A 12,980-nucleotide genomic window follows, 5' to 3' on the forward strand; every position below is an offset into this window, starting at 1 on the left:
CCCCACTTCCCCCCTCCCCCCCTTTTCAGGCACATGGTATGGTCAATGTTTGGCAGTGGAGAGCTGTTGGCAACGATCATGGAACGAGAAAACAAACAGCAAAGATCTTGGCAACTACAATACAGCATGATGCTTAACCGGGTCTCGCGGCTAAGCCAGTGGGACGCAGCTCTGGCACTCTGGATGAGGGAAACGCTGGAGATATGGATGGCCTTCTACGGGTCATTGGCCCAGGCTGTGGTCTAATAGGTTCTCTTCCTGATCAACAGTAAAATGCCGCACTTTGAGATCAAACTGAACGGAGTGTTGGCTCCTAATCTCTAGGATTTGTAAGAGAAACCTAAAGTTTGACCTGCTGAAGTGACTAAACTGGCCGTCTCAGCAAAGAAGGAATGAAAGGAACACTTAATACATAGAAAGAAACACTAACTCTAAAACACTGACAAAAATATATAAAATAAAGCTTGAAAATAAAGTGTAACTATTTATGTATATGCTTATGAATACTTTTATATTTTTTTATGTACACATACATATCTGTCTATTGTTTATATAACAATATATCTATTTAAAGTATAAGTTAACTCTTGCGGTCAAAGCCCCAGAAGTGACCGTGAAGGCACAGATCTAAGCTCAGCTAACGGAAAAAGGAGTGTAACAGCTACTGAGCTCACATCAGCACGAGACGCCGTCGACTTCATCCCCGCTCGAAGACGAGCAGGGAAAAAAAAACGAAAAAAAAAAAAACAGGTCGGGCTTGGTTGCGCTTCTTGTTTCGCATCTCCTTCTTTCTCCTGTCTTCTTTCGTTTGTTTTTTGTCTTTTCTTTCTGTTGTTTTACAGTTAGCACCTTATGTAAGTCAAACAATAGAAAAAAAAAAATAATGTGATAGCATATACAAATGTGCAAATGTACATCAATAAAAATACTACAAAGATTTTTTTTTTCTTCCAAAAATACGAGTGATATAAACGTGGATAGAAAAAAAAAATAACACTAACAAAAAAAGATGACAAAAAAAATAATATATAAGAGAACTTAAAGCATGCACTTGATCCTTTAGTGTGTGGGATGAGTGAGGAAAAGTCGGGACAGGGCTACGTTTGGGGTAGTTGACCGGCGCGACCTCGGGCCCTAGCCTTGGATCTTGCGCAGGATCTCGGTGGAGACGGGCGGGTGGAAGTTGATGGTGTGGTGTCTCAGGCCTTGCGAGGTCTTGTAGCTCTTGCCACAGCGACACTTGAAGGGTTTCCTCACACGAATCTGTGTGCGGTGGCCGTTCTTGGCGTGGTATTTGATACCGTTCACATTCTGACGGAGCCACGGGGCAGAGGCGGAAGGAGCAGAGATGAAGACAGACAAGGGGACAAGGGTTATTCCAGATATTGTACACATAACAGATAGACTTAAAACCCATTTAATTAAAGTTACATCCTCATTTTAGTCAACTCTCCTGTATCATACACAGGCTGTAGTTCTTTGCTGTTACAAAGAAGATGATTGGCTATTAGGTGCAGTGGGCGGGATATGTGTCACACAACTACCACCTGTGGTTGAAATAAATGTGCTATTCAGGTTTATGTTCCCTTATAACTTTTATGGTGCTAATTAGCTAATGCTAAACTAACATGGTAAATATTATACCTGCTCCCGGCTACCATTCAACGCACCCCCCTGCCTCACTGAGCTGCTAGCACGGCTGCATATTCTTAATCCTGCTACACAACAGTGGACATAAAATATGACAAACTAGATGTGTTTACATGACCCAAATCAAAACAGAGCTTTTATTGGCACGCGCAAAGTGGAATATGAGCGTCCGTGTAAACACAGAAAAGGTCAGTCCTTCGTCAAACCCTCGTGGACCCATTCAGATCAACACCAAATGTGGCTTTCCCACACTGCTGTTTTGGTCTGAAAGGGGTATATTTGAGTGTAAAGTTCCCACACTGTCCTTTAGTTCAGGGGCTGGGACAATGAGCTGAGGGGAATTTTTGTTACCAGCTGTAATAACACTCAACGAAAGCAAATATACCACGATGCATTTATCACCGCTTCCAGTCCCGGCAGCCTAGATTTATAATGCGCTACTTCAAATATTACGTCTGGGCATGTGATACCCAAACAAAAGCTCCAGTGTGGACTTAATCAGACACTAAATGTGCTAAGGCTATGTGGCTGTCACTGACTTCCCCGTCCTCTGGTCTGAGCCTTACCTTGTATCTCTTCTTACAGCCGGGGACGGGGCAGGCGAACGGCTTCTCCTCTCCCCCGTTCATGCACATGGAGCTGAGGATGGACTCAGAGCTGATGGCGCTTTCTGTGGTCCACGACTCATCGCTGTCCGACTCCTCGTAGTCTACCTCCTCCTCGTCATACTCGCTGCCTAAAGGCACAATGGAGTCACGCAGAGTGAAAAAAAAAAAACCAACACTTGTCATCCCAGAAGAAATAAGGACGGGGGACATAACCAAAATGTCACCAGGCCTTGGGGATTTACCGAGCAAACAAAAACTTATATGTGACTCTTTATTAATACTTTTCTCAGTATTATGCTCCAACTTTGATACATAAGAGGCCCACGTGTCAGTGGAAGCAGACGAAACGGAAGCGGCGCGCATGTGTTTGCGCTTCCGCGTGTGCCTGTGAGTCAAAACGCAGGGATTGGCACTGACAAAGAGATCATTAAGTGGGAGTGATCCCCATTGCTCAGCCTGGAAAAAAAGTGCTTTGCTAAGTGCAGAACATTTTCCACTCACTTGCATGCACGCACAAACACACATCTACATACCACATTACTGAACGCTTCAGACGCACACACACACCACATACACACAAACACACATAAAGGCCCACTGACCCCCCACCACCTCACAGGAAATGCTGCACCTCAGCATGAGGAAATGGATGGCACCCTGGCACATGTTGAAAGAGGGTGTGTGTGCTGCGTGTGTGTGTGTGTAGCCGTGCCGGTGTGTACGCCCAGACCTAACACTACGTTTGGAACCATTTGGGCAGGAATTGGACATCTGCTTCTGGGCTGTGCAACACAAGGCCCCATGCGAACACACAGCGTGACAGCTGCTATGTAATTAGCAGAGTGTTGACTGGTCTGCTCACTGCAGGAGCCACCAAGCCCAACACACAAACGACACACACACTCTGTGTAGATAGTGGTTGAACATTTTCCTCTTTCCACTCTTGACACCAAGTTTTCCATTTGATTTAAAAAGTCTGGGGAAATATTAGGATGAAATCATCCGAACATAAAACTTTTTATGGCTAAGAGTGAAAAATGAGCATAAGGGTGACCTGGCTTGAGCTCTGCTGGCAGGTATTTAGAAGTTATGTTGTCAGTTCGATATGCAGAGTCATTGGACAGGTATGAAATAAGCTGCATTCCATTTGCATTACTAACGCATTCATTTGCTCTTCAGTGAGCTGTCGGGATATGATGAATATGCTCCTGATGGCGCAATCACAACCGTAAGCTTTTTTCTCTGTCACCGCCAGAAGTGTTCATTTGCATTAGTCCGTTTCAACACCTCCATTCCCTCGACACGCATAAGCAATCCATCTTTCCTCTCCTCAAACACACATTTCAACACACACACACACACACCTGTCGTACCTGTGGGCGTGCTGCTGCGGAATGAGGAGGAGGGGGTGATAGGAGGCGTGACGGGAGGCGTCAGGTTACCGCTGGTGTGGCGGGGAGGCGTGGCCGTGCTGTTCCTGGACACTCCGCCCGTGATGGACAGGGACAGCTTGGGTGTGGCCTTCTTCTTCATGGTCTCCTGCTCCCGGCGTGCTGCATCTGTCATGAACCTGGCGGCACAGGAAACAAAAGTCCCGTCCAATAACGATACCGATACATGACATGAAGCTAATTCTTGTTATTATTTCCTGCATGTACCATTACTCATCAACAAAGCTTTCATGTCAACCGTGTCGATGTCAACTTGGTAATGCAGGTCGAACAAGTGATCCCACTTGTCAAAAAATCAAATGCCAATTTTTTTTTTTTAAACTGTAGTTTCATCTTGGCTATAATAGGTTTGCGTAAAACCGGTTCAATCCACTCCTGCCCTCCTGCGTCTCTGGTCCTATGTGACTTTTTATTTTTAGCTCCAGTGAACACTGCACTCAGATCTCAGATATTTCTTATGTGTGAATAATGGGACTGTCGCTGACAAGACACAACAAAATCCAAGTTTGATTAGGTGGAATCATACCTTTAATAAATGTAATTTTTTTTTAATCCTGGATGCCAGGCACAATTAGTTTTTTGTGTGGTGGCAAGTTGGTCTGGAAGCACTCCGTTGGGAACTGATTATGCCCCGGCAAAGATCTGCCCGGCCAATCTAATTGTTTGGGTGGGCATGAGGCGGTGATGGACAGATGAGTAACAGCGATGTAGTCGCACACGTCATCTGAGGAGGAGTTTGTTTACAACAAAATGGCTCTGAGTCTATACAGTTGCATTCATAGTTGTTTTTATCTCTGTACAGGTAGAAACGCAGCTTATAATGAAATCAGAGGCAAATTCTGATAACACTCGAGTCTGGCTAGCCCAGGCTAGTCATTTTTAGGGAGGCAACGACTGCACTGTTCACTCCAACATGAATGAAATACAATTTTGGCTGATAGCCAGCATTGTGGTTTTGTTTTTTTGTGTTTGTGTTGTGTTTAAAATAGCAGATTTCGTATGTCTTTGTTAAGCACTTTGTAATGTTGATTTAAAAACTGCTGCAGGAATAAAGAAAATTATTATTATAAGTGGTGCCATGCCTGAAATACACTTAACCAAAACTTGAGAGAACATCGGCCGCTGGCATTGGTGAATGTCATCCTAATTGCCAATAGGCTGATGGCTGTGTCATCTGGTACTATAGAGTTACCCTTTAAGGTTTTCTCTCATCTAACTGTGGCTGTTCAGCAGACTGCTGCTTTGACAAAGACGTCAATGTTGTGATAAGACAAACTAAACCGTCAGCCTCGACGTGTACAGTAAATACAATTGACATTTACAACCTCGCCACTCCAACAATTATCACAGAAAACCAACCTCACTCCCTCTTTTCTATTTTACTATTATCTCTCTCTCAACGTTGCGTCTTGTAGTGATTTAATGGGGCATTAAGTGGGACGTGACACGTTGGTTCACCACACACAGAAAAAAAAAACACACACACACATATCCTGAGTGGGCGCCTCTGGCTGCGCCGTTACTGGGAGTCATGAGTGATTGTCTCGTGCGGTTTTCTGTGCCGGTCTGTGGATGAGTCACTGCTGTGTCTATGGGAAGACATCAGCCATTTGAGATGCTCTCCGCAAGCCACATGCACACACGCATACACACGGACTTTCACTGGTGGAACAATGCTGCCCTCTGTAGACAGGACACCTTCCAATATGTGTGTGTGTGTGTGTGTGTGTGTGTGTGTGAATTTGTGTGTTACCTGTTGATGTAGCTTAGGGCCAGATAAGTGGGCTGCTGTTGCTCCTGCTTCTCCAGGACCCGCGGATCTGTGTCTGAGGGAGAAAGAGACGCTCAGATTAATCACCTCTCCTTGTGGAGGGAAAATGTTGTGTGAATACTTTCAGTATGTGGCTGACTCATACATGTATTCTTCCAGTCAGACAGGCTGATAGATTACTGGACGTTTCTCACTGTGGGTCCTGTGTATTACTTCATAATGTGTGGCAACCTGCAGATATATATCAGATACTTTCACAGGAGGAGTGTTATTACTCCGGCACCGGGCCCTCTCTAATTTACAGCCGATGCCTTTCCTGAAGTAACCCAAGGCTGCTTAATCATCGCCGGCGTCTCAACGTGGCAAAGGAGAAGTTTGTCCGAGAGCAGAGGAGCTACTTTGGGGGCTGTGATGAATGTACACAGTGTATTAGTCCAGACTCACACACGCGCTTTTTCCAGTTGACTTGCTAAGTCAGTAACACTACAGTAGGCAACTTCCACTGCCTGAGGGAAGCGGCGTTAACTTCAAAGTCCTGCCTCCCACCCCCTGGAAAACAGGAGCAAGTGTGCATGAAAACACTGCGGGTGGGTTGCATCTGTGAACTGCCAGTGCCATCAAGTGTTCAAGAGGGGGAACACTCAGAAAACTGGAAAACTGGTGGGTTTGTGCCATGGCATCTATGTCTGTGTGAGTGCACGTGTAGGCATAATTGCAGCTTCATATGTAATGGCTTGCAGATGTATTTCAATTCACCTCCAAGGACTCGATCATCTCTGCGCAACAATTACCAACCAGCACGCTCTTGCCAACTAATCCCGTGTGTGTGTGTTTGTGTGTGCGTTGGCCTTCTTAGCCCTTTGGTTTTCAGGCTTTCAGGCTTTCACACCTCATAATTAAAAAAGAATGCAGACTTCCCACAGAGCAAGGAGAACACCAAGGAGACCAGCAAACAAGAAAACAACCCAGAAGAAAGCTGCTGCAGTGCAAACCTATACAAGTGACTTTCTAAACACGCAACCCGAAAAGGACGAGAGACAAAGGTAGCAGGAGGGAACGCAAACGTGGGATAACACGCGCATTAGGTGGTCCAAAGAGATGGTCTTTGACGTTCTTTTACAGCGGAGACTTAATAATCCTACCTGCTGCTCAAATGTAGACACCAGAGCTCTCTGCACACGCACAAGCACTCACACACACACACAGCCCGACCTACATCAGTGACGAGGCTGAGTCACGAGACACGTGACCGAGAGAGACGGTGAGCGCTAACGGCATCGAGTCTGAACTTTTATAAACTAGAAGCCAGCCTGGCTAGCGAAGATCTGACAGGGACGAGGACTGAGTGAGTGATACTGAGCGAGAGGCGGGGTACACCCTGAACAGGTCTATCACAGGGTTAACAGAGAGACAAGACAGCAATTCACATGCTAATTTAGAATCACTAATTAACCTAATATGATTAACTCTGCCTGTCTTTGGAATGTGGGAGGAAATCAGAGCACCCAGACGAAACCCGTGCAGGCACAAGGAGGTCATGCACACTCTTTATAGAAAGGCCTCAGCTGGACGATGGTTCCACTCCCGGAGCAGCCGCTGCAACACCGTGCCACCCGCTTTTATCCAGGAAAATAACATCTCCATGTAACTGGTTTTGCCCCGTATACAATACTCAATTTACTGGCAACTGTCTGAAAAAAGTCTGAAAAGCTAGCTGCAGCAAAATGACTGACATTTTCCCCTGAGCTTTGATTACAAAACCAGTTTCCTCATTGATAAATCCCCTAATCTTATCTTGTTTGTCGAATCTCAGTCAAACTCATAAACAGTGGGATGAACCCAGAAACCCAAAAACTAATTAAGCACAAGGCAGCCAACTGCTTGAAGGGCAAAAATACAGGAAGAAAAAAAAAACGCCAGAGTTAATAACTTGGGATGTACAAGGAGCTGAGGGTTGTGGATGAGGTAAGTGTGTGCATGTGCGTGTAGAGGAGGGGGAGGGGTGTCGATGGAAGTGGAGTGAGCCAGGTGCAGAGAGCGGGAGAGCTGCAGTTAATGTTCGGCCGCTTTACGACTTCCGCTCACCTAGCAAGACAGGAAGCTAACACGCTGCTGATCCTGCCGCTGGAGCGGGAGGAAGACCTGGGCATGGAAAAACAACAAACTATAGGATATATGTATCAGTTGTCACCGAATTCACAGTGCACACTTTAAGCAGGGTACTGCATGCGTGTGTGTCTGTGTAGGCATTTCAGTGCGTGTCAGAAGGATCTGCAAATAATTCCCGTCATTAAAGCAGCATCCAATCGGCAGCTACTCCACTCTTCTCCCGACACAGACATCCATCCCTCGCCAGAAGCACGCTGCTGCCCCCTGCTGAACGCACCCTGTGTGCATGTGTCCACATGTACGTTCACATTGTGTAGAGACCTGTGTGTATGCGCTGAAACCAGGCCAAGAATGCATGGCTTGTTTTGCAGCCCGCTAATTAAGCCACAGAGAGCATTTTAACGTGTTTCTAGAGCAGCAGGCAACCGGATGGAGGGAGGGGAGAGGAGAGGAGGAGGAGGAGGATCAGGAGCAGAGGGGGGGATATGGGTGGGGGGAAAGGCAAACTTCTCTGTAATTACACTTCCCAGTGCTTGGTGGGGCGCTCAGGCCCTGCGACTTCCGAAAGGCAATGTGTGCGACTGTGTGTGCGCGCCGACCTGTATGAAAAGAGAGGGTCTGCAGTTTCCAGTTTGGGATGCCAGTCCAAGTAATTGCTCTGCTACACCCTGACAGGTCATTTAGGAAGTATGGGGAACACACTCCCTCACACGCACAAACACGCACCACTTCCCGTGTCACACCTCTGAAAGTAGGATGGGAACCAATATGGCAACCGGGGACTAACTAGACTAAAGTTCGCATCACATTAATAGAGATGTTTTGGAAAATTGATTCAAGGTTCAATGCGCTAAATGTTTCCAATGTCACATGCACAACAATGAGATAGTCTATGAGCAAATATGTGAATATAAGACATGCAGTATGCAGTTCGCTGTCATATCAAGAGTACATCTTCATATTCAGAGGCTAAAACAGAATGTTTTGTATTTTTGTTTGCCTTGCCCGTCTGTCAAAAAAAATAAAAATAAATAAAATCACTTCTGGATACCGCAATGATTACATCAAGTTACTGCAGACTAATTATTAGCTTGCTACAACAGTGCCTCTATTATCACACACATTGCTTCAATGACTCCAAACTTTGAGCTTTCCAGATGTAAAACCAAACACAAAAGGCAATCTATGGAAATATCCGACCAAAGCTGACTTGTTCAGGATTTCCCTAAACTAACACCCACATCTTTTTTTTCCTTAACCACACTTTTCATATCTCTTCTCCGTGTTTAATCCCTATCTTCCACCTCCCCCTACCCCCTCGCTGCTTTTTGCTGAGGTAAGAGGCAGGTATGTGCTTGTGCAGGTGAGAACACAACACACTGCTGCCGTGCACATGCGAACAGGACTGACATCATTGCATTCCTCAGACCTTACCTAGGCTCGCCGCACAAAGCTTTCGACAACAGCCAAACACAGCGCTAAACACCGTGCTCCTAATCCACTTCCTCTCGCATTCAGCTGTGATCTAAACGGTGCGGGTATGTCATTGGGAGGCCGCCGCTGCTCTTTCTTCTGGGATGAGATCAGCGCAGAAGACCCACACATGACCCAGTTTGCTCACCTGGTCTGTTCGCTGCCAGCTATTGTGCGCTGCGGCAGAGAATTCGGATGTAAAAATTAGATAACTGGGTTACACAGAGGCCTGGATCGCAGGAAAGAAAAAAAGAAAATGACTTTTTCTTGGCCATCTAGCACATAGGATACCCTACCAGAAGAGGGCAGCAGAGTCCACCAAATGCATCTGACGCAGGCCTGCAGTGATTTCTGCAGCCTGACCTCAGCCTCACTGACTCACTTTTGCACCCACTTACATCTTACAACAAGCTTTTTGTCACCCTTACTGATTTACGGTTACGGCGTGCTTTTTCATAATCTGCGAGCGCAGTGCAGGAAGGGCCACAATCGAGGCAATCTATCTACAAAGCCTCAAACAGCTTATCTGACATCTCAGCCTAAGGAGAGGTTAGGAGGATCAAATTAGCTTATCGTTTGATTTTATTGATCACACACCACTGCACCGCTACAAAGCCAAAGCTACAAACCAGGCCCCCCTCAAGCACACACATACACAATCTCACCTTAATCCCCTCCATCTGTCACACTAATCCCTGTGGTAACTGATCTGCAAGCCGTATTGATTAGACTGTGTGTGATCTTGATGCAGCCGATGACCAGCCGTGGCACACAGCCAGCAGAGGGGCAATTCATTAACCCGAGAGATCTGACTGGTGAACCGCCTTTCAGCTCAGCTGATGGCTGGGGTCAAAGGTCAAGCCAAGTGGCAGATGGGGCATATATCAGTGTGTATGCTGGCCGGGCTGTGTGATTGAGGAAACAATATATATCAGATGTCGGTTTATGTTTGTCTACTCGTGTCTTAAGGGGAACAGTGTAGTCTAAGTAGCTAAGCCATAAGATATACCATGTCAAAAAACACGATCTGTGAAATATGTGGCTTTTTCCCCTTCTTTGCTTAATTTGGAAGCGATCCACCGAGCATATGGGTAACAGGAAAATCAGTCCTCAGCCACAGACTACACCCCGCTCCACTTTCTCCTCACCTACAAACACAGTCACCCAAACCGTCCTTCGTTTCTTTTTTAAAACATCTGCACATCGGTCCACGTGCAACGCGACCTCGCGCTGGGTGTCCTCGCCACAGCTGGCGGCGTTTTTTTTTTTTTTTGTTAGCGAGACAGCAGGTGTGCAATAACTCAGCCAATATGCTGCCCCCAACCCTGTCAGAGACTGCCAGTTGCCATGGAGACCGGCTCAATGGAGCATCCATTTTACCCCCTCACCCCCTTCAAACAGGCCTCATCAGGATGGATGCACGCCACAAATGATGATTAGCCCGTATCACTTTTGCCGCAGTGCTTTTTTCAGCAGGTCACAAATATTTTAATCGCAGAAACGTAATCTTATTTGGTGGATTATTTTGCGTTTAGGTAAAAGTGAGAGTTTGAATTAAAAAAAAAAGTGTTTCAAATTTAGACCAGCATTACACCGCAGGATGCTAAATACACTAAATCTGGATGTTTTATTGCTGTCATATTAACACTACTAACATACTTTTAATAATTTAATCTAATATATAATTACTGTGACTGATAAGAGAGGCATTTCTGCATTATATTAGAGCAATGCACTGCAATCAAAACATTTATTTCCTCTTATTTTGAAAATCTGCATGCATTGCTACTGAAAACTATAAAATGCATCAGTTAGTTAACGCAATGTGTGCTCATGTTGATTTACCCTGCAACTATTTTTGAGTCTCTTGCAACAAATGATGGGCAACCTGATTAAGAGTCTATTTAAACATGACAGTCACCAGAGGGTCTAAAGTCAGAGGAAAAAAATCTAATAAGCAGTGCAACAAGTTGAAGACCGGGCTTGCAGGAGAAAATCTAATTATGTCACCTCACGTCTGCTACAACTTGCCACGGAGATAGTGGGAATTAAAGTGACACCGACATAATGGAAAAGGCTGCCTTGATGAGTTGAGAAACCCGAGGTGACAAAAGTGGCAGCGTCCCGTCTGGAGCCCCGGCTTGTACTGCATCAGGCCTGGAAATGTAAACACTGACTCCTCGGCAGTGTTAGCAGTGAACCGCTGCCCGGTCGGGATGCTAGTAACACCTATGAGACCTACGCGGCCCTCGAAGTCGAGTTACCGCTGCAAAGGTAACTGTCACAGCGTGTGGAAAATAAACCACGTCGGCCCCGTATTTCACAGAATATCGTCACTTTTCACACTAATAAAAGTCCGAGTTGCCGAATAGCCCGCACTCAACCGAGCCTCGACGGAGAGCAGCAGGGATAGCGGAATGTAAAGCCTATCTGCGTTAGCTAGCTAGCTAGGGCGCTAGCAGGCGATAGCTAGCCGCCTAGCTCCGTCTCCCCCCTCCGGCCCGACTCACCGATGTGATTGTCCTCGATGTGGACGATGAGCTCGGCGAGAGACTCGAACTGGAGACCGCAGCCCCCGAACCTGCAGGAGTTAGAGAAGAAAGAAGCGGCGGCGATGCCCGTCATGTTTGCGGCGCTGGTGCATTCACCGGGTGGAAGGGAGGGGGAGTGGGGAGGGTCCGGGAGCCGGGGCGGTGAACGAAGAGGCAGAGGCTTCGGGGTCCGGGGTTGGGAGCGGGGCAGAGCGCGGAGCGGCGGAGCAGACACCGGGCGGCCAGACAGGACAGCGGCGGACGCAGCTGGGAGGCAGGCGTGACTGTGGGGGTGGGGACGGAGGGAGGGGGAGGAGGAGGAGGAGGAGGAGGGGTGGTTGGTGGCAGCCGACGTCACTGTCTGCCTACCTGTTGGGATCTGAGCCCGGTCTGTGATAAAATGACATGGATATAAATCCTTTAACATTTTACATGTGTTATATTCACATTAAACAGACAGAGTATGAAAAATAACATGGAGTGAAAAAAAACACATAATCTAATATTCTAAGTTATTGTATATATTAATCAAACATAAAACACCTCTTTAACATATTCTTTAAGGATACCCAAATAATATATTTTGACATTATAGAGCTCAAGAAGTATAATTCAAACTTTAGTGAGGAATAGATAATGTTGAATTATATTCAGGATGTAAATATGATAGACATGATTTACCTGTGGCAGGTAATATACATTTGTATTAGGCTACACTGTTTTTCAGGATATTGACATACTTTTACATTGCAATAAATAAAATAGGAACAAAGAATCATTTACAAAAATTTATATTCACTGAGCACTAACCTCCCGCTGTCCTCGGGTCGGTGACATGTCACTGTGTTCAACCCTTTTCTGTGTCATTTTTATGTCACCCCTTGTGATAAGGATGCAGTGACACCTTCAGGCGGCACAGTGCCGAGGTGGTTAGCACAGATGCCTCACAGCAAGAAGGTCCCGGGTTCGAATCCATTTCTGTGAGGAGTTTGCATGTTCTCCCTGTGTCTGTGTGGGTTCTCTTTGGGTACTCCGGCTTCCTCCCACCATCCAAAGACATGCTCATTAGGTAATTGGTGATTCTAAATTGGCCGTAGGTGTGCGTGTGAGTGTGAATGGTTGTCTGTCTCTCTGTTTTGGCTCTGCGATAGACTGGCGACCTGTCCAGGGTGTACCCCCGCCTCTCGCCCGATGACAGCTGGGTTGGGCTCCAGCAGACTCCCGCGACCCTTAACAGGAATAAGCGGGTACAGAAGATGAATGAATGAATGAATGACACCTTCAGTAACAGCAGTGAAAATTCTGCCCTCCATGACATTATTCAACGTGAAGTTTGATAACTTTTCCTAGACTGACTCCATGACTATAACAGTGAAATGTTGTACAG

General features: G+C 46.2%; 1 protein-coding gene across 1 annotated transcript; it reads right to left on the reverse strand.

The window, feature by feature from the left end:
* Window positions 1-33: 33 nt before the first annotated feature.
* Window positions 34-11,838, reverse strand: LOC311501883 (juxtaposed with another zinc finger protein 1). The gene is made up of 5 exons (XM_084563931.1): window positions 11,573-11,838; window positions 5,463-5,535; window positions 3,632-3,828; window positions 2,217-2,386; window positions 34-1,311 (listed from the first exon to the last, which is right to left on the reverse strand). The coding sequence occupies exons 1-5, from the start codon at window positions 11,685-11,687 to the stop codon at window positions 1,135-1,137; spliced, it is 732 nt and encodes a 243-aa protein (XP_084420057.1). The 5' UTR covers window positions 11,688-11,838; the 3' UTR covers window positions 34-1,134.
* Window positions 11,839-12,980: the final 1,142 nt, after the last annotated feature.

This window comes from Chelon labrosus (genome assembly GCF_963514085.1).
Source record: "Chelon labrosus genome assembly, chromosome: 16".
In the NCBI taxonomy this organism is placed as follows: domain Eukaryota; kingdom Metazoa; phylum Chordata; class Actinopteri; order Mugiliformes; family Mugilidae; genus Chelon; species Chelon labrosus.

Bases quoted from the DNA above. Each gene is read 5' to 3' on its own strand.
- LOC311501883 (XM_084563931.1), bottom strand. From the start codon at position 11,687: ATGACGGGCATCGCCGCCGCTTCTTTCTTCTCTAACTCCTGCAGGTTC. The intron at 5,536-11,572 runs GTGAGTCGGGCC...TTTCTCCCTCAG, and splicing joins CATCGAGGACAATCACATCG to ACACAGATCCGCGGGTCCTG. The intron at 3,829-5,462 runs GTAACACACAAA...CTGTGCCGCCAG, and splicing joins GCCCTAAGCTACATCAACAG to GTTCATGACAGATGCAGCAC.